Source organism: Cetorhinus maximus, chromosome 18, assembly GCF_964194155.1.
Source record: "Cetorhinus maximus chromosome 18, sCetMax3.hap1.1, whole genome shotgun sequence".
NCBI classification, from domain to species: Eukaryota; Metazoa; Chordata; class Chondrichthyes; order Lamniformes; family Cetorhinidae; genus Cetorhinus; species Cetorhinus maximus.
In genome coordinates this window covers 39,505,639-39,531,891 of record NC_135896.1, presented here as the reverse complement: position 1 = coordinate 39,531,891, position 26,253 = coordinate 39,505,639, and the positions used below count along the sequence as shown (strand labels likewise).

The 26,253-nt window shown below is 39.4% G+C and overlaps 1 protein-coding gene across 6 annotated transcripts in view; it reads left to right on the top strand.

Annotated features, from left to right (window-relative positions):
• ppp1r13bb (protein phosphatase 1, regulatory subunit 13Bb) overlaps nucleotides 1-26,253 on the top strand; it is a 98,049-nt gene that overhangs the window by 22,870 nt on the left and 48,926 nt on the right. For 3 of the 6 annotated variants that reach the window (XM_078562455.1, XM_078562454.1, XM_078562453.1), the window contains exons 1-4: nucleotides 2,945-3,204; nucleotides 4,581-4,728; nucleotides 12,728-12,847; nucleotides 14,127-14,203. In XM_078562455.1, coding sequence (XP_078418581.1) covers nucleotides 3,082-3,204; nucleotides 4,581-4,728; nucleotides 12,728-12,847; nucleotides 14,127-14,203 — 468 coding nt within the window. In that variant the 5' untranslated portion in view covers nucleotides 2,945-3,081. Of the gene's footprint in view, nucleotides 1-2,943; nucleotides 3,205-4,580; nucleotides 4,729-12,727; nucleotides 12,848-14,126; nucleotides 14,204-26,253 lie in introns of those variants that run through there. The other 3 variants (XM_078562450.1, XM_078562449.1, XM_078562451.1) reach the window with 2 other exon arrangements.

Below are 26,253 nucleotides of genomic sequence, written 5' to 3'. Positions count from 1 at the left end.
GCACTTTGCTTCGAGAAGTGATGTTAATATTATATGCTGTACTTTGCCTTAAAAGTTGGTTTGTCTTTCACTGTGAATTGTAATTGTGCCCCCAAAAAGCAGACATTTCACAAGTGGTAGGAGAGGTTGGTACGTCAGAAGGTTTTATGAACTAGGTAAAATAATCTATCTGTTGTGTGTGTAATTGTTGCAGTATTTGCGAGTAGGATGAATTCATGTGAGAAATTTCTTTTTTGTAATGAAGCAGGAATGTACAGCTTTATGAGCTTGCACTTCATTTTGGTTTCTGTTGCATTAAGAGTTTAACTTAGTTTAGGGCTGCAATCTGAAGAAGTGAATTACTTTCACAAGCCATATGTCAAACTTGTGTGATTTTTAATAATGGCATATTTGGCATACAAGTAAAGTACTTTGTTAACCAGATTCTTGGTATTTTCAAATGTAACTATTCACTGCATTCGCTGAAAGCTATATGATAGCCTTCTATTTTATGTAATCCATTTATTGTATAAATCCTACTAAGAAAAATCTGTGCCAATGAAGGAAATTAAAAATCACATTTGACTGAAATAATGTCCTTGGCTAGGATAGGGTTAAAAATTAAAACATTTTAGGACTGTGATGTGGAAATCAGTGTATACCATAACTTGGAATAACACTACAAATTTGTCTGTGTCCCCGTATCTCCCTGTTCACATTAAATAATGCAGCGAGGGGCCTACGTGCTTCCATGTGTCGTTTGTTTGTGGGTGTGTCTGAAGTCTAGAGACTCATGTTTCCTTCTATTGTGCATCTGAGTCTGTCTGTCTGTGTGTTTAACATTGATTTACATAAATTATCTCCATTAGTTATAGGAATAGTCACCTCTCCCCAATGGTTATGTTTAACAGCAATTCCTTACTGTAAATTTTATATATACAGTAGTATACCCAGCACTGTTATATATTGTACCCTCAAGTGTGGAGTTTATTTTACACTGTATCTGACCAGGATTGTTGTTGATTTCAGGGTGGGTGGATGCTTAACATCGCTGCAAAAAGTAGGAAATTTCCATTCCTCAGCATTGATCCCTCATATTAGTGAGCATGGAAATTTCATTTATTACAATTTTCAAGTTTGAGCAATTGGACCCAGGACTGTTTTTTGTCCTCTTTCTCTAGTGAGTGTTAAATATTATTTGTGCCCAATAAACGCGCTCAAGTGGAGGTCCTGTTGTTTGCAAATAGTATAGTTATGTCTCTTATGAAAATCTGATTATACCTCTAGATTTGATCTCAGACAAGTCCGAGAAGCAAGTATTTAGACTTTGATTATGTTCACAAGCATCCCAAGTACACCTATGCTGAAATAAAGACTGCTGCAAACCAGCATACTGTCAGAACAAGAAAAATTTCTGAACCTGTGTCTGGAACCTATATAAACAGCATAGCACAAAAGTGGAAAAAGTAATTTGTACATTTTTTAAAATTAATTCCATGACTGACAAATCAGTGTCCTTACAGTGTTTTTCAAATCTTGCTAATGGCTGAGTGGCAACCTTGTGACTTGCAATATAATTTATGCATATTTTAATTTCACATGTGAGGCATGCAGTTCATAACTAAGTAAGCAAAGCGTGCCTTCATTCTAAAAATGTTATTAGATTTCACGTTTTAGGATGTTTACTGTACCAAACACACTAAAAGCACTATTAACTCAACATTTTTATAGGCAACTTGTTCTTTAAACTACAGAACAGAACTTTTAACACAAACTAAAGAAAATACTATCAGGTATGCATCACACTGTCCTTTAAGCAGACATTCAATTCTTCCAGAATCAGTCCAAAATGATTCTTAGCTCTGGAGGGTTTACTTCCGATCTTTTCCTTTCCCAGCTTGAAAACTTTTAACTCCAGATTTGTCTTTCACGGTGCAAATTTTCTTGGAGACTTCTCCCTCTAGCTAAAGCTAGACAAATCTTCCAGCCTATTTTAACTCCTCACAAATTTGGTCCTTTAATCTGAGTGCGAGTTTCCACCCGCATTCCTGTGCAGTGAACCATAGTGTGTTTTGGGCTCCAGCTGCGTGCTCTCTCTCTCCCACACCCCGGCAGACTAACTGTCAGTGATTTGAGGTCATCCAAAACTCTGGTACCTGCAACCTAACTCAACCAAGTCCCATTCATCCATCACTCCTGTGTTTGCTGACCTACATTGGCTCCTGGGTGAGTAATTACCTTTTTTAAATTCTCATTTGTGTATCTGAATCCCTCCATGGCTTTGACCATCTCTAGCCTTCCAGCTCTTTGAGTTATCTGCATTCCTCAAATTCTAGCCTCTTGCTGATCCCTGATTTTAATCATGACACCATTGGTGGCCACGCCCTGGAATTCCCCTCTACCCATCTTTCCTTCTTCAAGGCACTTGGTGTCAAATTTTGTTTAATAACGAGCCTGTGAAGTGCCTTGGGACATTTTACTATCTGAAAGATGCTTTATAATGCAAGTTATTTGCATTTGACAAGCATAAAATTCTGTAAAGTAGATATTTAAAGATAGAAGGTAAATTAACTTCTAAAATGTTGCATCAAAATATGTCACATTTTGCTATGAAATTGGAGCTGCACACCAAGTGGGCGAAGTGCAGAGTCTGGTTATGTAATTGTATGCTATGGAGTTGGAACAGTAGAATAACCATTCAGCATCTGAAGTGCATACTGGAAAATTGCATACTGTCAGCTCAATAATTTCCCATATAGAATTTTTAACCCAATGAGAAATGGTTTTCTCATAAATGTACCCGAGATAAGAGTGTACTCGATATGCCCTTGCTGTCAGTAGAAAATGCTGTCCTGTTTTATTTGGGCCACCTTATCAGTGCTAAAGTTGTAAGTATGTCTGCTGATTCTCGCATCACAAGGACTCAATGACGTCTGCTAATGCAGTGAAGCTGATTACCATTTGAGCCCAGTGCAGAGACATACCAGTAGGCTGTTTTCCTTTGGAATTCCATTCCAGTTCACTAGAACTTTTTTGTTCTGTTCTTTGTTTTCCCTTTCCATTTTACTTTTTCTTTTAAATTCAATCATTAATGCAAAGCACATGATGGATTTTGTTGCAATGGTGCTGCAAAGCTTAATTAAGTCAAGAGAGAATTCTTGGCTATGTAAGAAAGTTGGACAAAAACTTCATATAATGAATAAAAGGAATTTAAACCGTGGGAAGGTAAAGTATAAGAAATTTGGTATTCTTTGAACTAATGTAACTTTTGCAGAAAGGTTATTACAGTATAAGAATGCTTAGTTTGACCTTGCTTTCAAAACACCTGCAGACATCAAGTTAATGTTTTCTCATCCCCAAATAAACAAGAGCTGCTGTTTTTGTGTACTTTGGCAAAGCAGAATCTTGAACAGTGTGCGGTCCTGTTATTGTTTCAGTGTTCTAATGAATCCGGCATTTTGTGTAGTCTTGAAATGTGCGGTGCATTTTAATGGAGTAGGTAGAGTATAGTTTAGTTTTCACCCAATTAGTATGCAGTCTTGAAAGTTGTATAACGTGCAGCAATTTTGCTCCCTCAAAGAAAACTATTGAAATTACTTATATGTGGCTTTGGCAAAACACCAGACAACATAAGTGGTATTTGTTTCTGGTAACGCTAATGGAAATATTACATTTTTATAGTTCACAACTGAATAGTGATTATATTTTGTTCCCTTTGATTTGAATTACAAAAGACATTGGGGTCAACTTGCCACCAAGCATAAAACGGGTGTTTGGGTTTGGCTGCCCATTATGGAAACAGTCAGATTTTCATTTTAATTTCCATTGAATTCAAATTAGCCCTCCTTTTTGTTTTGTATTTGCTATAAACTCATCAACCACTAAGTGTAGTTTGTAATAGAATAAAGGAATAGATAGGTGAAAATTATTTAATATGAGAATACAGGATAAAGTGATTTTAAAAAATCAATTCAAACTCATAATTTTACTGGTAGTTTTAACAGACTACGAGCAGTATCCAAAGTTATTGGAGTGAGATGTTTTTAATACGTTTTGAGAACCACTAGACATCATTGTGTTAGATCTGGCTCAAACATTTCTTTTTGGGACACACTTTAGTTGAGCTGGGATTGAATGTTTGCTGATGTATTACTGAGATAGCTGTTCTGCAGGTTGTACATTTGTAAAATATTGCTGGGGAAAGTGCATTCCTATTACATTGAAGTGTTACATTCTGTTACTGGGCATTTCAAAACAATAAATACATCTTTACTAATTTGCTTTTAGCTTAATCTAGAGCAAATATACCTTGTACACGTTCATCTTATTTTTAACTTGAAATATTTCAAGTGAGCTTGAGCTCTTCAGAGGACAGAGAATGTTGTGGTATCCACAGTCCAAATTTGGCCTTAAAAATGAGTTTAATCGTTATTTGTACTGATTTCATTTTTTCTGTACTTCTAATTCGCACAATACACTATTTATTTGACCCATTCTGATTCTTGAAATTTGAATGCACTGTGGTATTCTTTGGAAATCTGTGGAAAATAGAGAACAGATTATACTATAAATCTAATGTCTAAAATTTCCTTTCTTTTCAGATGATACTGACTGTGTACTTGAGTAACAATGAGCAGGGTTTAACAGAAGTCCCCATAACACCAGAAACAACATGTAGAGATGTTATTGAATTTTGCAAAGAACCTGGTGAGATTGGTTGCCACTTGGCTGAAGTGTGGCGTGGAAATGGTAGGTATTGCACTTATTTACCGTTATCAAGTATATACCATTGTATAATTGTTTTATCTGTACAGACCAAAAAAAGACAATCAACCACAGTGCTCAACATCATTCTTTGGTTCATTTTAGGTCCATTAACTAACTATCCCTCTTCTCCCATTTCCTGAGAGACAAAGAAAAAGTCAGGAACCAGTTTACGAATCCTCTGTTTACAAATTTATCTCTAATACCACGTGGGTGATCAACAAGCTCTGGGAGGATCCAGGTCCCAAACTCCACATTCCTTCCAGAGAAGGAAAGCAAAAGGCAATCTGGGGTTGAGTCACTGAAAATCTCCTAAATGTGAATGAAATGGACCATAACGTGAACCTGAACCATTGCTTACTGGGAAGCCCATTGGGATTCCAGTGGGAAGTGCAGTTAACTTTAGAAATGTAGAAGACTGAGAGAGGGCCTGATTGACGTTTCTTTGGTTATGGAGGGATTCAATATAATAGTTGTAGCATAGATGTTTCTACTTGGGGCGGGGGCTGATGCCTAGAACTAGGAGCCATCAAAATAAGGTGATCATCAATAAATAAATAGGGAACTCAGGAGAAACTTCTTGGAGAGTGGTTGAAATGTGTGTAATTGATGCACGTAACATGGGCGCATTTAAGGATAAGCTAGATAAAATACATGAAAGAGAAAGGACTAGAAAGGTATGGGAGTAGGGTGGATGGAGGCTCATGAGGAGTGTAACCATTGGCATGGGCCATCAGGGCTGAATGCCATGTTTGTGTCTGTAATTGTTTGTAATTTGGGCTTAAAATTCTTTATTTTTCCATGTATCCTGATGGTCTCATTTCATAGGAACAGGAGTAGGCCATTCAGCACGTTGAGCCTGCTCTGCCTTTCATTACGATCATGGCTGATCTTCCACTTTAATGTCTTTTTCCCATACTATCCCCATTTCCCAGAATAATGCAAGGGCTGGAGGGAATCAGTTTTCACTGCTTCTCCAGAGTCCTTTTCCACAGGCTAATCATCATTTTGAAGTTCTTCCTCAGCTTAGAATAGCCCCACAATATGGTTGATTTTTCAATTAAAGATGTAATTTAATCAATAAAAATATTAACATGAACACAGCATTGATATTCCACCTCTGACATTTTCTATTAACTCTTTTATCATATTAACAAAGTCTTCTAAAAATAATTAGGCATATTATTACTGCACTATGTTTTTGCTCCAGTATGCTTAAATCTATTTCTTAAATCTAGTAAATTGTGAAATTGCACACACACATTCAAATCAATAGTGTTTTCAATGAAACAAGAATATGACTGAAACGAGGAAGTGGTGGGCTTAAAGCAATTACATCACACCATTTTTAACATGAGAAATAAACTGCAACGAACACAGCTAATTTTTCAAAAAATAAAATGACAGATCTTGGATTTGAGGAGGAATAAAGATAAATAAATTGTTCTCTCAAGTAGGTGGATGATAAAATGGCTTGAGCCCTATATATAGATCTAGATGGATGGAATGGGATTTTCTCATTCTTACCCAGCACATACGTGATATTGCATAGTTTCACAGTCAAACTTGTCTGAATGGAAATACGGTATATCTATTTCATACTGGAAGGGAATATGTTTGAGTGAAGTTGCCCATTCATATAACAACTGATAACTATTGTCTTTTTTTTTAATCCAATTTTCTCCCCAAGTCACCTGAAGGTGGTAGCTCATGTAGGAATATGATCCTATGGATACCAGCAGTCCTCTGGTACTTCTAAGTGGCTCCTCTTCCTTTGGGAGTAGGGTATTACAGATAAACCCATCAAGTCCTTGCAGCGTGTTGAGGTGCCCTTACGTTTTGCCAGAGGCCTCTGACTTGCAGTTCGATACATGATCTCTGGATGATTTATTCTTTATCTCCACTTTTTAGTTCAGGGGTGATGACAATTCATTGCTTTAGTTGAGATCAGATAATTTGACCATGGATTGAAACTGGAATCTCCCCAGTCCATGTGCCTCAGTCCTTTACTGTGAGTAAATTTATTTAAAACCTCAACAGAAATGTGCAAGTTGGACCATTTGAATGTAGACACAGTTTTTTAAAATGTGAAAATGATGGTAACCAAAGACACTTGGCAGGAGGAAAGAAAGTGGCTCATGTTGAGTGGATGAAGTACACAAACAAGGTGTTGGTGGTGCAAGTGATTTAGATTATAAATGAACTACCAATTATAATGGTATTTATCTAAATAAGTAGCAGTGTTAAATTCATCTCTGGTTGAGTTTTGTCTGATGATGTTGATAGTTTGGAGTAGCAAATTGACATCAGTTTTTGTGATAAACCTGACCTCAATTTCCTCATATACATTGGATACTGCAACCCTGACAAGAAAATAAACAGTAGATGTATATGCAGCCCTCTGCTTTTCAATAATAGCAAACCTTTATTTTTTATATACTACTTACATGTAACCATTCTACGATTCTGTATAGATTAAATAACAGGGTTTTCCCAAGAGACCCTCCTAAATATTTATCTTTCCACCTTTCCGTCTGACCCATCCACACAGGGTAACCTTGACAGATACCATGATGATGTTTCTACTGTGGAAGAGAGTAGAACCAGGGTACACGGTTTAAGAATAAGAGGTCTACCATTTAAGATGGAGATGAGAAGTTTTTTTCTCCCAAAGGGTCGTTAGTATGTGGAATTCTCTTCCTCAAAGAAATGGAAGCTGGATCATTGAATTTATTCAAGGCAGAGTTCGACAGATTTTTGAATAACAGGGAGTCGAGGGTTATGGGGGGGCACCCAGCAAATTGTAGTTGAGACCACAACCAGATCAGCCTCAATCGTATTGAATGGCAGAACAGGCTTGAAGCGCTGAATGGCCTACTCCTGCTTCTAAGCCCTATGTTCCTATGTAGATCTGGATTCACTTGGTACCAGTTATTAACTGGAAATGGTTGCCCCTTACCTGGGCCCTTTTAGTTGCCTCATCTGTGAGGATTTCTCATTAGTCTACCCAGAAATCCAATGCTAACTTTTTTAAGCTTTCTCAAAATTTGGCATTGTAATTTAAATGAAACAATCATATACACTTATAAGTGTATAACGTTTTTCCTATCTTTGTATTTAATATTTCCCAGGTACACAATTTTGAATTTTCAATTATATTCCTGAATCCTTTTTCAAAATGTCTTCATAAAAATTGAAATAGTGTTTAAATGATGTGTGGTCTTATAACCTACATAGTGTAAGGATATATTATAATAGCAAGGGTGCAAATTTGTGTCTCAAATTAAAGGTAGGTGTGTTATTTAAGCACAGAAGGTGATTAGAATGTTCAATTCTCTTATAAACCATTGCTAAATATATATACTTTAAAAAGTTGCTTGAGAAGTGGAACTTGGTGGGGGTGGGGAGAGAGAACGAGAGATTGTGCTTAGACTAGGTAGCTCAAATGACCTGTTGCTGCAATTGTAATGTTGTTTCCTATAACTTGATATTTTTAAAAGTAATTACAGAAGAAACAAAGGTTAATAAGTTTCTATCAAGTGCCAACATCTTGGTTTAATTTGCCTTCTCAAAGGATTACATGCCTAAGACTAACTAGACCTTATTCCCAGAATTATGTTCATTGATCTCATACCAAATGACCTTTGGTTCTGCCAGTGTCTTTGTATTAAAGTATTGTTTATATAAAAATTGGTTAGTACACTTCAATGAAGTGACTTATTTGATGCTGGTTTTGAGTAGTTGGATTAATGGACAAAAGTCCAACCACATAGTTCAACAGAAGTACCAATTTCCAGTATGCTGAATGGTAAAAAGATTGTATATTGGCCAATCAACACAAGATATTGTGTTGTTATTTCAGTTTCAGGTGACACTTCAGTTTTTGAAATTTGCAAAACAAAAAAGGCTCATGGACTGTGATTATGTACTTGGTTGAAAAGACAATGATTGATTTAATATTTTTTTTAAAAGCTGTTTTCCTGGCGAAGACTTGCATCTGCAATTGTGTTTTTACTGTTTTTCACTGGATAGAAAAGTTATTCCAACTCATTGTGTTAACTTATACAGTGGACAAAATATTTTGTTTCTTTACCATGGAAGCATTAATTTCACATTTTTTTCAGCTTAAATATTTACAGCAATCTACTGAAACTTCAGAAAAGGATAGCGAGCAACCTTCACATCAAAGCATTGCATTGTAGTGGCTATAGATCAGTACTTAGAGTACTGTATATCTCCTTTTACTGCATTGGCCATGTATATAAGAAAATGTTTACTGTTTCAGTTCTTATTCATTAGTGAATGTTTACCATGTTTGCTGAAAAAGTGCAAGTTACCAATAAGTTTCTTTTTAAGGTTAAATTATTTACTGTAGTATAAAGATTTTGATCCTTTTGGCCAGTTAAAGAAAATATTATTATTCCAGTGAGCTGGGAAAAATACATTTTATGCTCATCTATTTTTAAAAAAATATCCATGTTATTGCTTCAATAATTCATTCCTTAACTGGCTGGGAAGTGACCTGCTTTGTACCTGATAGAAACAGAAAATGCTGGAAAAACCCAGCAGGTCTGACAGCAACTGTGGAGAGAGAAACAAAGTTAATGTTTCGAGTCTGTATGCCCCTTCTTCAGAGCTCTGAAGAAGGGCCATGCGGACTCGAAATGTTAACTCTGTTTCTCCACAGATGCTGTCAGACCTGCTGGGTTTTATCTTGTAATTTCTGTATTTATTTCCAAATTCCAGCATCCGCAGTATATTGCTTGGACCTGACTGAGTTGTGTGACATCTCAAGCTCAAATTAACTTGCCTTTATAGGTGCAGAAATTTGTCAAATTAATCAATCCTGAGCCAAAGATCCTTTTCTGCATCTGTTCCATTGCCAAGATCATGTTCCTTCACTTCCACAACATTGCCTGCCTCACCTCTACCTGCCACTTTCCCTGGATGCAGAAACCCTATACCTTGCCTTTATCATCCTAAATGTTGACTTTTCTTAAATGCCCTCCCAGTTTGCCCCCCCGCTTCTATCCTCTAAGCTATAACTCATTCAGAAACTCCTTGCCCATATTCTTACGCGCATAAAAGTTGTACGGGTACCACTGAACTCCTTGTCAAGCTCCACCATGTTAATTGATTTTGAGATCACCATTCTTGTTTACAAATATTTTCATAATTTTGTCCCGCCATGTTTTAGTGATCACTTCCAGTAGTATATCCCCACCTGACTTCCCGCTCGTCCAACAGCGGTGTCACCCACTTAAAAATTAGGGCCATTTATTTTTAGCCATTGTGCCATCTGGAATTAATTCCGAAAAATCTCTTTGCTCTGCTTCCTCCCTCTTTGATTTCAAAGGTCTCTTAAAAACTTATCCCTCTAACCATGCTTTTGGTTCAGGATCTAACTGCTTTCCCATTTTCTTAGTGCTTATCATCTACTTGTTTTCTCCGTTCTGTAAAATGTTTTTTCTGGTTACATCAATTTATTAGGATTCAGCTTATCTATATCTGTTAGAATCTTAAAAATTCAGCAAACTCCTGAAATCAATTTTTCACCAGTGTATGCCTTCTCAGCTTTCTTAAATCCTCCTCATAACTCAGATGCCAAATTCTCAGTTTCTGTTTAGTAGCTGTTTGAATCCTCTTGGAAGCCAAGATGTTTCCACACTAGGTTTGGCAGCCAGAAGTGCAACATTATTACCTCCACCACTGAAGTTAGGTGGAGGTAATGTTTTCGCCTGTTAGCCTGTTGTAAACAGTATGTCTGAAAAACTAATATGGATTTTAATGAAACATTGTACAGAAGAAATGGCCCAAGGAAGAACGGGTTAGCTTTTGGCAAAGATGTGGATCAGGATCCTGCAATTTTTTTAAAGGATTTTAAAAGAACATTGGGAAATAGGGCGAATTGAGGTTTTTTTAAAGAATGTTGTGGGTTGTTTTATTTAGAATTTTGATTGTTTAGAATGTTGTGGATTGTCTCAGCTGTTGTAGTGCAATTTGTCACAGCTGTGAAAATTTGAGCAGAGTTTTCAAACATGTTGGATATGGATTAGCTTAAGGATTCCTCAGTGAGGTGGAAGCTCTTAATAAAACCATTTTGTTTCAGCTTTGTAGTTACAGAGCATCAGTCAGGCAGGAAAAGCACCCAGGAAGAGCTGCGTAATTGTAATAGCATTGAGTTAACACAGCGATACGCACTGAGTGCCCTCTTCACTTGTCCCAGGTGAAGTTGAGCTAGTGCACCATGCAAGCTCACTTGGCAGCTTGTATTCTATCTCCATGACTATATAGCCTAAAATGACACTTCTTAGTACTAATGGCTTCTCTGTGCTATTGATCAGCACTTCAGACTACCTTCCTGTGTTGTGCTTTGTAGACTATTATGATTTAATTTTAGAATTTACAAGATGTGCTATATACAATATATTAATTTTAGTAGTGTCATCGCTGGACATGTATTACTGTATAAAAGCTTTTGAAAAGAACACTTTTCCCAAGGACACTGGCAACAGCAGCTATATATGCATTTGCGAAGGACACAAGCTGCTTTATGAAGACAGTCTACGGAGCTCTCTGAGACAGTGACTAAGGCCGAGGTTGAAAACAGATAGAGATCACGTGTTCCAGCTCTTGGGTATAAAATATATTAGATTTGAACTAACAGTCAGAGAAACTGCCATTGGCAACAGCCTTACCCTCTCTCTCTCTCTCTCACATCAAAACTGAGCTGTTTGTGATTTGAAAACCCACCAGAAGGCCTTATTGCTGCAAGCGAGAGCTCTTAAGGAGATTCCAAATCAACACCACTGTCTCCAAGGGAAAAGAGAATCAACCAGCCATGACTGCTCCAGTGAGAAGCTTCAGTACCAGCAGCTACTGTGGAAAGTGATCCTTCAGCTATAAACAAGCATCTGGACAGTCCATGTGTTTTTTTTTCCTGTCTTGACTTTTTGCTTGGTCAAGTTTTAAGATCTGACACTCTGCAGAGCTTTTAAATTTCTTTTTGAATGCTTGGGAAGTGGGGGTGGGGTTGGGGTTGTGCGTAGTTGAACATATCTGTACATTTTAAACCTTTTGTTGTTAATTGCTGCATCTTTACCTGAGACAGCTTTAGCAATAAAACTAACTCTTTAACTTAAAACTGGATGGCTTATTTCTTACACTGAACTACATACAATTAAGTACATATATTGAATTGGCAATATCACCTTTTTAAATTCAAACTTTGCTACAACCAACCCAGGGGTGGGACAAAGAGAGGAGTCAGTTCACCCCTCCCTTCCCAATCCCACCCCTTGCATTTATCCACATTAAACAACATCTAATACTCCTCAGCCAATTCCCTCAACACATTGTAACAATTTCTGTCTATTTAGTCCACTTATTTGCTCTATTTGCAGACGATTTTCCCTTCTACAGCCTCTAGCCCCAACCCGCCCACCCCTCCCAATCAAATTTTATTTCATAAGAAAAGTCAGCTCAAATACTAGGGACCTTTTATACTGTCTATCTCTTTTTTGTTAAATCTTTCTGACATTCCCGCATGTGGTCATTTTCTCATGCACTTTCTTTCTTGCTCCTATGCACTTTCTTGACTGTTTGCTCTCTTTCTACATTCTTCTGGAAGGAAAATATTGATAGTAGTCCATTACACCATATATCTTCAAGCTCACATCGCCATTAATTTATTCATCCTTGGCACATCTGTACTGTTAACACACCGTGATCTGAAATGTTTGTAACTTAAAGTAGCAGATGACAAGCAGTGAATTTTGAGGGTCCAGTTCATTGTGTCATTAGAACCACTTGATTTAGATTTTGCCTTGGAATTTATTGTAATATACTGCCAAAAAGGCTGTGTTTTATAGACTGTCATAGCCTGTGTAAGTTTTTAATTCTGGCATTTTAATTACTTTTGAATACTTTGACTCAAATTAGTATTGTGATATTGTAGAGGGGTAACATTTTGTTTCTTTGACAGAGCGTGCCATTCCTTCTGACCATATGATGTATGAACATCTGCAGAAGTGGGGACCTCGTAGGGAAGAAGTGAAATTCTTTCTCCGTCATGAGGATTTGCCCAGTGATAATAGTGAACAAAGCAAGTAAAACACCGACTTTTTTTTTAAACTTGTGAATAAATGCACATGTAAGGAACTGGACCATTTTAATTCTCACAAAGCATTCCGTTGTGGAGTTGTGTGCAGTTTCAAAGTACTGTGTGAAAATGCTGATTGCCAAAAGATTCCCAATTGTGGAAGCATACAGCATGGAAAGAAGCCATTCAGCCTGTTGTGCCTGTGGCAGATTTTTGAAACTCCTATCCAAGTAGTTCCATTCTTCTATTCTGTAGTCCTGCAAATTTCCAATTCTCTTGATTCTGCTACACCTTTAGGCAGTTGGTTTCATATGAAAAGGCCTAATCATCAGAACTACTAGTACAGGAGATCAAACTCTATTTCTATTGCATGATATTTTTAGATGACCGCATTTTGACATTTTGGGGGGTGCAATTGATCAATAGCATCAAACAGCCTGTTCTTCCCAATTTTTTTTCTTTTGAAGTATTAGTATGTGGCAAAATAGAATCACAAGGTATTGAAGGTTAAGGAAGCCATTTGATCTATTTTCATCGATCCAAACAGACCCTATAGTCCTGCCATTGTTGCATCTAGTTGTTCCTGAAATGATTCCACACTATCTGCTATTAGTATACTTATTTGGAAGTTTATTCCAAATGCTGGTCTCTTTGTATAAAAGAGAATTTTCTCATTTCATTTCTAAATTTATCTCCTAGTTTGAACTTGTGTTGTCTTGCCCTTATGCTCTCAATTTCATTTAAAATAAAGAACTTCAGTTTTTATAACACCTTTCCTCTTATTCACTGGTCTTCCAATTATACTTCACTATAAATGTAAGTAACTGGACCAAAAAAACATGCTCTTGGTTTGATATCTCATGTGATATACAGTACTTCTGATCATGTAGCAGTTATCTCTATTCTGCACTATAGTGTCAGCACAGGTTGGGCTCAAACCCACAATTCTCCAACTCCGAGACAAGAGAGCAAAGGTACAGACTGAGAGTCACAATAGGAGGACAACCCTTCTTGGCAGCAATTAATGTACTCAAGTAATAGACAATAACACCTGGCAATACAGTATACCCTGTATGGTGAATGTGATACTACATGAGGACTTAAGCCTTAATATTCTTTATGTGGACAATAATACAGTTTCTGATATTAAACAGTAAAATCAAACAGCTTAATCAGCACAGTCTATTGTTTGATGTATGCAGATATTTTTTTATCTCTTCTTGGTTTAACTTGAATCTAACTAGCCATATTTTAAAATAAACTTTTTGGTTTGCTTTTGCAGGTGGACGTCAGTCTCAAGATCAACTGAATAGATGGAATGGAATAAACCTATCTACAGACAAGCGTTTTGAAAATGGGGTATGTAGTTTCTTTGTCCTTTTTTTTGTGTTTCTCCTTGAATGCATGTGTGTTGCTTAAGCAGTTGTTTAAGTTTCTTCCCTCTATTCAAGTCCTTCCAATTTGTGTTCCGTCTATCCACAGCGCTGAGAATGTGACATTCAGGGTCAAGAATATGATGTCAGTATTCAGCCACAGCTTAACATTCTTCAGCATCTTGCTGTTCACCACTATAGGGTTAGGGTAATCTTGAGTGTGTCCCCATTATGTGCAACAACATCGGCCACAAGCAAAGATTCAACTCCCATGTGTACAATACTCAATTGTTGCTCATTTGTGCCCTGGCTGTCTCCTAACGCTGTCTGCACCTAATTCATTTTTAAGTAGGTCACCAGCATGGTGAATGGTTGATTATCTATGGATATTGATTATGTGGACTTCAGAAGGCATTTGTTAAAGTTCCCATATTAGTTTAAGAGCAAAAATAAATGTACATGGTATTGGAAGTAACCTTGTGACATGAGTTGGCAACAAGTTGTGAGGCTAGAAGATGGATGGATTAAAAGAATTGCACTCAGCAATTGGTGTTCCCCAGAGACTTGTACTGGAGCCTCAGCTTTTCACCATATATGTTCATGGCTTCAGTGAAGAAATAGAGATGTTTAGTATCTAAGTTTGCCAGTGACACTTAACTAGGAGGCCTAGTATGTTGTGTGGATGGGGACAGGAAGCTACTAAGAGGCTATATCCAAAAAAAAGTGAGTGAATAAAACTATTACAAATAGAGTTCAATGTGGGGAATTTTAAATGATCAACTCTGGGTTTGAGCAAGACTGATCAGAATATCTGCTCATAACAAACTCTTGGATTGCAGATGATGAGGGATGGATAAACAAGATGTTGATGCGGAATTGAATCAGGATAGGGTCAGCCTAATAGTAAATGGAATTAATTAATTGACCAATACAAGACAGCAATAACTAACTCTGCTCTTTGATCCAAAGTTAAATGAGCGTTTTTTTTTTCTACCACACTGGGATATATTTGATAATAAATCATTGTATTTTTGAAATTAGAAATTGTGCACAGTAATCTTTGAAAATTGCAAGAACCTCACTAAATTTGAAATTCATGACCACTTATTTAGTTGTAGCCATAATGTAATTTGGGGAAAATACAGGCAATCTTCATTTTCAGAGCTGTGTGCAGTGGATGGAAATAGTTCTCAATCTGTTCTATGTGCTGTACAGACCTATCAGTTCTCAGTGAAGTCAAAATACCTGAATCACTATTACAGTAAAGTTGACTGTATACATCTGTGCCATAGAATTTTTTGAGCATAGGATATTTATGAAAAGTCTAAATTATGTACCATGAGTTAGTTAATTTGTTAATTTGAGCAATTTAGCTTGACGTTTGTTTTGGGAGTTTGCAAGTGATTGGGAATTTGTTGTCCAGGTGTTTAGTTTGAAAATATTGTTCCTCTTTAAAGTGAGATATATGCACTAAAATGGTGGAATTGATTGAAAATATTCCTGAACTGATGTGTGTTTTTGTGTTGCATAAGCAGGGTGCCATAATAGTTTAGTGGTTGGTAGTTGAATGTACACTTGGATGATACTGAACTGTGAAAAACCAGTAAGATCTGTGTTTGATTCTTTATCTGTGCAGAGTTGACCTGAGTTAATATAAAAGAAAGACTTGCATTTATAATAGTGGCTTTCACAACCTGAGGATGTCCCAAATTGTTTTACAGCCAATGAAATACTTATGAAGCGTTAGCACTGTTGTAATATAAAAAAAAAATCCGCAGCCAGTATGCACACAGCAAGTTTCCTCAAACAGCAATGTGGTAATGGCCAGATAATTATTTTAAGTTGATTGAGGGATAAATATTGGCCACACAAATATTCCACACACAAGTATATTAGGCTCAAAACTATGGGTCTTCAAGCCAAATGTTGGATATTGATGAGAAATTGCTTGCAGGGTAGAAAATAACAATTACTTGTTTGAGAAATTACATCAGTGTCGAGTTGAAACAATTGTTTCTAATTTACACCATTGCTTTGAATTCAGAAGTTGACCAAATTTGTAAATTAATAACAAATAGAGAGGAGACAGATCAAAATTGTGCAATGAGATGGGTGAATTGTACAAGTGGGCAGTATATTGGAAAGAAAACGGACAGCACATGGTCCATGAATGACACTGAAATAACTAAAAAGAAAAAAAAGAAAAGAAAAAGATGTGCATTTATGTAGGGCTTTTCACAACTGCGAGACGTCTCAAAGTGTTTACAGCCAATGAAGTACTTTTTGAAGTGTAGTCACTCTAAAATACAAATTGTGGCAGCCAATATTCACTCAGTAAACTCCCACAAACAGCAATCTGATAATGACCAGCTAATCTGTTTTTGTAATGTTGACTGAGGGATGAATATTGGTCAGGACACTGGGGATAATAACCTGCTATTCTTCGAAATAGTGCCATGAGATCTTACGTTCACCCAAGCAGGCAGATGGAAACTGAAAGAGACTTGATGCTCAACGTGTCAAACCAATGCAAGGTGTCAGCCAGCAAGGCTAATAGAAAGTTGAAACTATTTAGCCAAAACAATAGAATTCAAATCAGAGGAAATCATGGTCAAACTATATAGTGCTCTGGCCAGAAAATATCTCGACAACTATGCCTAGTTCTGGTCACCAAAACGTTGTTGAAAACAAGACTGGTAAGAGTCTCAAGACTGGCCCTTAATGTTATACAGTCATGAGAAAAATGGCTGGATAGGAGGCATCTAAGAGGTGATACAAGATAGTTAATGGCATGGAAAAGATAAATTCAAACTAGTTTAAATTGCAAGAGTGAGATAAGGCACTACATGGTCAAACTAATTAAAGACAAATTTAGACTAATATCAGTTTAAATTAATTAGTTTGACCACGTAGTTCCTTATCTCACTCTTGCAATGTAAACTAGTCTGAATTTATCTTTTCCAAGCAATCAACGCTTGGAATGGACTCCCAGTTAGAGGAATAATCTAACCAATTAAATGCAGCAAAGGGGAAGGTGTTGAGTCTTTCTAGTTGGATAGAATAAAATGGGCCAAATAGCTATCCTCACCTGTAGTTATCTTGTGATGAAGAAATACGGAGGTTGCTGGCATCTGTGGAGTTTTATCCCAGAATGTGTTGCCATCTTCAAGAACAAGATAGAAAGAGGAGGAAAATTTGAAAAGAATGGCAGATTGTTTAAACTGGTTTTTCATTGGCTTTGAGTGATTGGTGTCTCCCTCTTTTCCCCATACACTTCCAAGAAGTATATGAAGATTATAGGTTATACTCTCATTTACAAAAAGTATATTAATTTTCATGATTTTAAACAATTCATTAGTTTGCTACTTGTTTTTCTGTGTCAAACACGAGAACACCTTCTTGAAAATAACAAAATTCAAAGCTGTATTCATGTTACATGTTCATTCTTCCAACCCAAAAATTTCAGGAATGATTTAGAGTTTCATTTTTAAACCACTCTATTAAAAATCAGGTTAAACATGGAAAATGGAGAAAACTGTTGGTACTGAACAAAATTATCATACAAAAAAGAACTGCCATACTTCACCCACAGTGTGTGCCAATAACATTTTAATTTGTCTTTTTATGATAAGCACCTTTTGTAAATCTATTTTCTGGAATGCAAATTATGAGATTTTCTCAAGTTGTTGAGCATTACGTTTTGTATTTAGTCCATCAAGGTTGCTGTAATGAAAGCACAGTTGAGTGAGCTTTCTAGGTCAGCAAAACCCAGCAGACCCATGGACATTGTGATTTAGTGGAGCTGTTCAGCACAAATGTGTTGAACATTTTAAATGCTGTGTTTATACAGATAGGAATACAAAATTGGGAAATGTTTCACAATATTTTACTGCCAAGTCCTGCTGGGCAATGAACAGACTAGAAGCAAACTGGGTGAGTTGATTCACAAGAAGTGTAAATATTGCTGAAAAAAGCGACATCTTGCACTCATCAGGACACTTTGCAGGAATAACAATATAAGGGGAAAGCAACATTTTATACTGTAAGAGAAGAAAGTGCTGATTGGTTGGCAAGTGGACTCTGGTAGAGGTGTTGCCATGGAGAACTGACAAGCATTTTTTGAAATTTAAACTAGGCAGCTTGACCCCGATAGGTCAAGGCATTGCTCTGAGGAATGTGTCAGCGAATGGCTGTCACTTATTTTGTTTAGTTGAAACAGGTGCAATGTGTGTACATAAAAGCAAAAAACTGCGGATGCTGGAAATCCAAAACAAAAACAAAAATACCTGGAAAAACTCAGCAGGAAAAACCTGCTGAGTTTTTCCAGGTATTTTTATTTTTGCAATGTGTGTACATGTTTTTTCTGTCTGCAAAGTACAGCCCTGTGTGTTAATACATGTAGCTTGCAGTATACACAAATGTGCCAAACTGCAAACTGACTAACAACCTTAAATTGATTGTCAACGTAATTCTTAGCACACTGAGGATTATTTAGCAAATGTTGCCCAATCGCTTAATCACATCTAATTTTGGACACACTTTGAATTTTGCAGGCATGGGCTGGTTGGGTATGGTCTATACCTTGCCCATTGTGAACAGCAGTTGGGATATGCTGATTGAAACGATCCACCAGTCTTTGGGATGTACAGCCTACATACCTAGCATCACACTGGCACTGAAATTCATGTACCACATACTCATTTGTGTGATAAGCAGAATGTCTTTTGACTTGACGGCAGCATCGTGTTTAGTGGTGAATACTATTAGTGTTGCTACTGCGTAGTAACAGCGTGGAAATGGCTAGCTTCACCTGTTGCTCCAATTTATGAGATACCTTGCCCTTCCAGGGTAATCTGAGGTGGACTGGGTGCTTTTCAGGGCTGAAAATGACAGCCATAGGCCTGTTCATGAGTTTGTGTGATCTGCAACGCAAAATGACCTGATCAGGATAGTCATTATCCCGCAGGATGTCTTAGATGCACCCTATTTCAGCATCATTAAGGTTGTCAGTCAGGCTCGCAGTTTGGCACATTTGCGTATACTGCACAGGGCTCTGTCCTTTGCAGACAGAGAACATGCACACAGACACACAACAAAATAAGTGACAGCTATTTGCTGACTCATTCCTCAGGGGAATGCCTTGATCAGGGTCAAGCTCCCTGCTTAAATTTCAAACAATGCTTGTCAGTTAACTGTCACCATAAATTGGTGCATTCTCCATGGCAACGGCTCTACCGATCAGAGTCTATTTGCCAACCAATTGGCACACTCTACTCATACGGTATAAATTCTTTTCCCTTTATGGTGGTATTCTTTGAAGTGTCCTGATGAGTGCAAGGCGAAAAGCTTTGACATGTCTCTTTTTTCAGCAATTCTTATGTTCTGTACTACCAAATGACTAAGTGTAAATTTGTTATATGCTAGGCAGTCAGCCACATAAATTGTATCGGGATGGAAAATGTAACTTCTCTCTACTGAATTTCCTTTTCTTAACTTTGTTTGTCTGCTTGTTTCCAGCTGTTTGCCTTCTTAGCACTATGTTTGGTAGAGGCTGTTGTGTCACAGCCAGCTCTGTGGAATCTATTTTTACGTTTTCAGTCGGTGCTGGATAAATGAAAAAAACTTTGCATCTGTTTGCCACTACAAATGACAAAGCAGTACTTGAATAAAGACCACCTTTTAACTGTTTTCCAAAGCTGTTGGTGATTTTTGGCTTGGCTTTCTCGCCATTATAATTTGATAGAATAATAAATGACTCCTACCAATTTAAATACCATTCAACCACTTTAGCCACTTAAGGTCCAGATGTGCTGGAATCAGAATAGTTTTCTGAAAGACCTAATAGTATAGCTGTTCAATAATATAAAATCAGTATGTTTTAAAAACCTCTGCTATCTTTTTAAATTTCAAGTTTGTGTGTTAGGATGTGTTGCTCTTCCCTTAAACGCTATTTGTTCTTTGTATGTGGGTGACACTGGCAAGACAGTATGTATTGCTCATACTTGGGTTACACTGAAACACATTGTCAGATACATGTTGACCATTTGGATTTTTACCGTAATCCAGTATCCTTCACGGTTTCAACCACAAGTTTCCAAATTTATGAGTTCATGATCCTTGGGTTGCTAATCCAGTACCATAAACATGAGGTTAACAGGCTCATAGCATCTTAGTATGACTTCATGTGTGAAACATGTATATTGCCATATCACATCATCAAAGAAGCAGAAAGACTAACAGTTGCAAATAAATCTCCAAACGTATAGAAAATGGAATTCTCAAATAACACTAGAATGTAGATAATACAGGTGTTTTCACTTTCCATTTCTCTATAATTTAATTGCTTAGTTAAATGATGTAGGAATGGAATGTGACAATGTTTATATGGGCTACATATTGCTATTAAATTAAACAGTCATCAGGAAAACACTTGAACTGGCAAAATGATATTCTATGCAGTAGATGGCCCTGGACTTCAGCCCCATTCACAAGATATCCACTGAAGTACTAACTTAATGTTTGCCAACAGTCACAGTCCAGAAGTACCATAATTTATGAAGCTTTTTGAGACATTTTAGTGATGTAATAAGACAATTTATAAATTCAATATGTGAAGTAGTGTTTTGACTTTCCTATGATGCTTTGTGTGGTAGCCTGGTGGTTATGGTACTGCTCTAGCATCCTAGTGATCCTGAATTCAGATCTTGTCAATTAAGAAATTGAATTCAATAATTCATTTCAATTGTAAACTGCAACCTGACAAAATGCAATGAAAGCTCTTGGATTATTGTTAAAACCCAACTGTCCCAAGTGCAGCTGACCTTAATGCCCTTCAGGCAGCTGTGGATGGAATAAGTAAGTGCTATGCACACCCCAAAAACAAATAAATAATGTTTAGGAGTACAGCATAAGACCCTAACGCAACATTTTGTAACTTAAACACCTTGACACAAAAGCAAAACACTCTGGATGTGAAAGTCTGAAATAAAAACAGAAAATGCTGGAAATACTCAGCAGACCAAACAGCATCTGTGGAGAGAAAAAAAAGTTAGTTTCAGATCGGTGATTGTTCATCAGAAGGAGCACCTTGAGCCTGGCGTTCATTTATAATTGCTATAGAGGACCAGGGCCTCATTTACTATTAAAGGGAAAAAGCCATTTACTGCCTTGATGGGTAGTTTTAATTCTGGATTTGCAGTACTCGGTTGTAGGTGGCACTTCCTTGTTTGGACAAATTAATTTTATCCATCATCAAAAATGGGGCTTATAAGCAAAGTTAACTAGTAAAAGTGTTCATTTTATATTTTTTGGTTCACTTTCCTCCTTTACATTCCACAGGATCTTATTGATATAGATTATTTTAGTTAAATCTGCAGAGCTGGCTAATCCAATATCATTGTTTTAATTGCTGATTACTTCCAATGGATATTTTGAAAAGTTAATACAAGGCAACAATATGGAAATATTGTTGCCAATGACCTGTGTGGGACAGCCATGAGCTCATTCTACCCATGACTAGAATAAATGGCTGACCTGATGGACAGGGCGATCATTTATTTTTACCACAGATTTGCTTTGCTTTCTGAGCCTGGGAGAAAAAATCTCCTTGAGATGGTACACTGTAACCTCCCCAGTCCAGAATGCTGGGGACCAAGTAATTTCTAGATTTTGGAATTTTTGAATTAGGATGCCTAGCCACAAGTATGTGAACCGGAAAACACTGTAAATATGAATGTTTATCTGAAACATAAAATGGTGATAAACCATTATAAAGTAGTAATAAAAAGTACTTCACTTAAACATTGTATCTTCCATGGCCAGACTTTTTCATTTAACGTCGGGCTCAGCGGGGGCGGGCGGGATCCCAACCGCCACCTGTGATCAGCTCTGCGCCACAATTTTTATGCTGGGCGGGCCAATTAAAGCCAGCGTAAGACGCAACAGCGAGAAGGGGCGGGAGCTGAATGGCCGCTGAATCCAATGGCGACCTGTTGGCCAATTCAAAAGCGGCCCAGGCAGCCCCTGGAAGGCTGCCACAGAGGGACACGAAGTCGTCATGCTGGATTCGGTTGCTGGTGGACACGGCAGGCAGGAAGGCAGGTCGGCAGGGCAGTCGGCCTCACATTTCTCTGACGACTGCCTCGCTGCCCTCCTGGAGGAGATGGCAGCACGGCGAGAAATCCTTGTCTCCAGGGACAGGAGGAGGAGGCCCACCCCACCTCACCAAATGGGCCTGGGAGGAGGTGGCATCCTGGGTCAGCAGCCTTGATGTGGTGAGGCGCACATGGGTCCAGTGCTTGAAGCGCTTCAATGATCTCCTGCGATCGGGAAGGGTGAGTACCATTTTGGCGTGGGTCTCTTAGCACAGCAGTTAAGAGCTGTCCATTCGCTGCCCCCCCCCCCCCAACCTCTCAGATCTTAGTGTGAGTGGCAAATGTCAAAGAGGAAACATCTGGTCAAGGGAGTGAGCCCTGGCTGCTTGGACTGAGTGTCTTGCGGTTCCAGAGTCACGAATCGGCTGAGCCCTGCGAGGTATTCCTCAGGTGGGGTTGGCCAGGCTGCAGTGGCAATGCAGGTACAGGGTGAACTAATCAATGCTCCTCTATCCTTTCAGGAGAATACATCCCATAACAATACCAAGAGGTTGCGGACTGACAGAAGACCGCCCCAGCTACTCAGTTTGACCCGATATGAGCAGGAGACCGCTAGAGCTGGAGAGGCGCCATGTGCCTCGGTTCAGCTGGCCGCGGTGAGGTTGGGGTGCCACAGGGAGGTAAGAGTGCAGGGCACTGAGGTCAGAATCTGTCATTACAACCATCCCACTGTAGTCTCTATATTGATGTGAGCCTCAAACCTGTAATCCCCATTGATAACAGAAAGACGAGGGTACCCTGATGCATATCTCTGTCTCACCCGGGTGCCAGGCATGCACAGTAACAGTGTAATGACATGTCCTTGCTCTTCCTGTCTGGCTCACCAGCAGCCCATCGGGGTGAAGAGCCTGAAGGCCCACTACTGACCCCAGAGGACAGGGGCCAACAGAACGTACCTGCATCACACCCTCTCTGCCAAGCAGGCACCAGCACAAATACAAGTACCTCGGGCATTAGATCGGAGGCTTGTATCTCGGGGCACATTGGTGAGGGCACTTCATACTCGCTTGCGGTACAGGAGGAGGCAGAGAGCGCTCAGGGCAGTCGGAGGAGTGCTGGGGACCAGGACAATGCTCACTCGATGGCTGATGATGGGCCTCTGGAGTCCTCCCTGAGGCAGCAGATGCTGGACATCCAGCAGGTGTGCGGGAGGATCTGGCGGGGATACAGGGATTGCGTGCCATGTTCTCCATTGTAGAGGAGCCCTTGCAGAGCACGAGCAATGCAGTGATCCTCATGGCCGAGCGCAATGTCTCCTCCATGGAGAGAGTGGCAACTCATGGAGGGGCTCCTCCAGGAGCTGAATCAGGGGTTCTTGGGATGCACTCGGACCCGCAAGCTATCACACCGGCAATGAACTCAGGCAGTCATTGTCAGTGTGGGAGATGGATTGGGCACCCAGTATCCCAGCTAGATGCCCATCCATCAATGGCGAGCAGGGAGGTCCAGAGCGACCTCCCGCTGGTGCACGAGCTGCCTGTTGTCTCTGCAGGCTCCTCTCAGGGCGCTCCAGATGAGGGCAGCAGCTCCTCCGCCTCTCTGCCAGTGACCATGGCATCCGCTGAGGCTGCGGTGACTGGGGAGAAGCCAGCTGTGGCACTGGCCACTCCCTCCCAGGCGGGACCAGCACAGGTTTCACGGGCCAGAGGACGCCTGCCAAAGCCATCAAGGCCAACAGGACAGCAGAGCAAGCAGGCTGTCTCCAATGCCAGTGCCAGCAAGGGGGGGGAACACCCAAATGTAGCACCCGCAAACACAAACTTAAAGCATCTTAATCACAACATAGCCTGAGAGTGGCTGATATTTTATATCCCCACTTTTAATTTAATTCTTAATCAGTTTGATGGAGAACACCTCTGAATTTCATTTGTTAAATTTACGCCAGGCACCATATCATGTGTTTCTGTACAAGCCTCTGGGTGCTTCATTTGTTCTGCAGGTGCAGGGTAACCCATGATGTTATGAGTGAATTGTTTCTCATTAAACTTTATTGAAATGGCACAGTGCATGCTGTTAACCAAGCAAATGTTCCTGTCAGGGATCAAGTATGGAGCCTGCAGCCCTGGCATGTGGTGGTTGTTATTTGGTAGGCTAGCTAAAGGAGCATTGGATCAAAGCGTCCCTGCCTCCCTGGAGTTTGCCCAGGTCAGCTTCTACATGCCCTCAGCGTTATCCTGACCGTACTGGTCCTCGGACTCAATACTAGACCCATTGTCTGTTGCCTGAGCAGCTGCCTCAAGATCTTCTCCCTCCACTGCGTCTCCACTTTCCAGTGCCAGATTGTGCAGAGCGCAGCATGCAACTACTATCAGTGACGCATAATCTGGGGGGTATTGGAGTGCACCCCTGAATGGTCCTGGCATCAGAAGTGCATCTTAAGACCTGTGGCTCTCTCTACCTCCGCCCTTGTGAAGCCATGGCACCAGTTGTACTGCTGCATAGCCTCTGTTCTTGAGTGGCAGAGAGGCGTCATGAGCCACCTTTTCCGGGAAAAGCCCTTGTCACCCAGCGGCCATCCATCCAGTCGGGCTGGAGCACTAAAGAGCCTCAGCACCTGGAAGTGTCTCAGGCTGTAAGCGTTATTGGAGCTGCCAGGGTACCTTGCACAGACTTGCAGAATTTGCACCCTGTGGTTACACACTATCTGCACATTCATGGAGTGGTATCCTTTCCTGTTGACAAAGGCACCTGGCTCGCCCTCTGGCACTTTGATGGCCATGTGTGCAATTGATTGCACCCTGGACGTGGGGGGAACCCAGCAATCACTGCAAAGCCTCTGGCTCACTCTGCCTGGCTGGCCCTATCCGTACGGTAGTGAATGTCAATGCACACCTGAACAGAGCATCTGTCACCAGCTTGACGCAACTGTGGACAGCTGATTGGGAGACTCCAAAGATCCCCAACTGACCCCTGAAAATAACCAGAGGCATAGAAGTTGAGGGCCACCGTGTTTCTGAAAATAGATTTCCAGGCTGGAAAGGTTACAGTGCCTCCAGAAATAGCACCATAGGACCAAATCTTCCAGTTTCTGGATAGTTAGAAACCAGACATACGACTGAGATGTGCATCAGGAGGCCTGTGGAAGTCCTGACATGTGGACCTACGTGGGAATTGCCTAGGAAGTTTCTACTTCCGATGGGTAATTCCCCTGCTCTCCAGAACACTCTGTGAATGTCTCCAACTCTGAGATAGAGTTGGAGACTTGGGAGAGACCCGTGGAACTTAGCTGAATAGTTATCCAGGAAATGTTAGACAGATTGAAACCTAGTCTAACATCTGGGTAACTACAAAACTTACTACCCAAGCACATTGGCCCCACCCCCACAACTTCACCTGAGTACTCCCCAACTGGACCAATGATCCGCTTGCCTACGTCAACCACCTTCCATAGCTTACTTGCCTCTTCGCTCGTCCCTGCAGCAAGTGTTCTAAAAAACAGCTGTATCTTTTGGACAGATCCTTTTTGCAGGTCTCTGCTTGGATTCCTGTGCTGAGTGACTTCTTCAGTTGCTGCTTCAGAAATCAGAGCCTTTTAAACGTAACTAGGTAAGTGTGCAGAAGTCTGACCACCATTGGAGGCAACAGTACTGGCGCTGATCGGAAGATTTGGGCCAATGTGTATAGGTGACTTAAAAAGTACAAAGAGGATTTTCCTATTTGAATTTTGCATCTAGTTTCAAATGGAGCTAGCTGGAATGCCACTGAAAATAACTAAACTCTTTCCAAACTGAAACCTTGTGAAATTGCTATTTGTCATTTGTCTGTGTGGGTTGTTTAAATTTGCACAATGCTTTTTGTTTTATGAATGGAAAATTTACAAGGAAACTGCCCTTTTCTGGTTTCATGTATAATGAGTTGATTCTTAAATCACAGCTGCTTCATT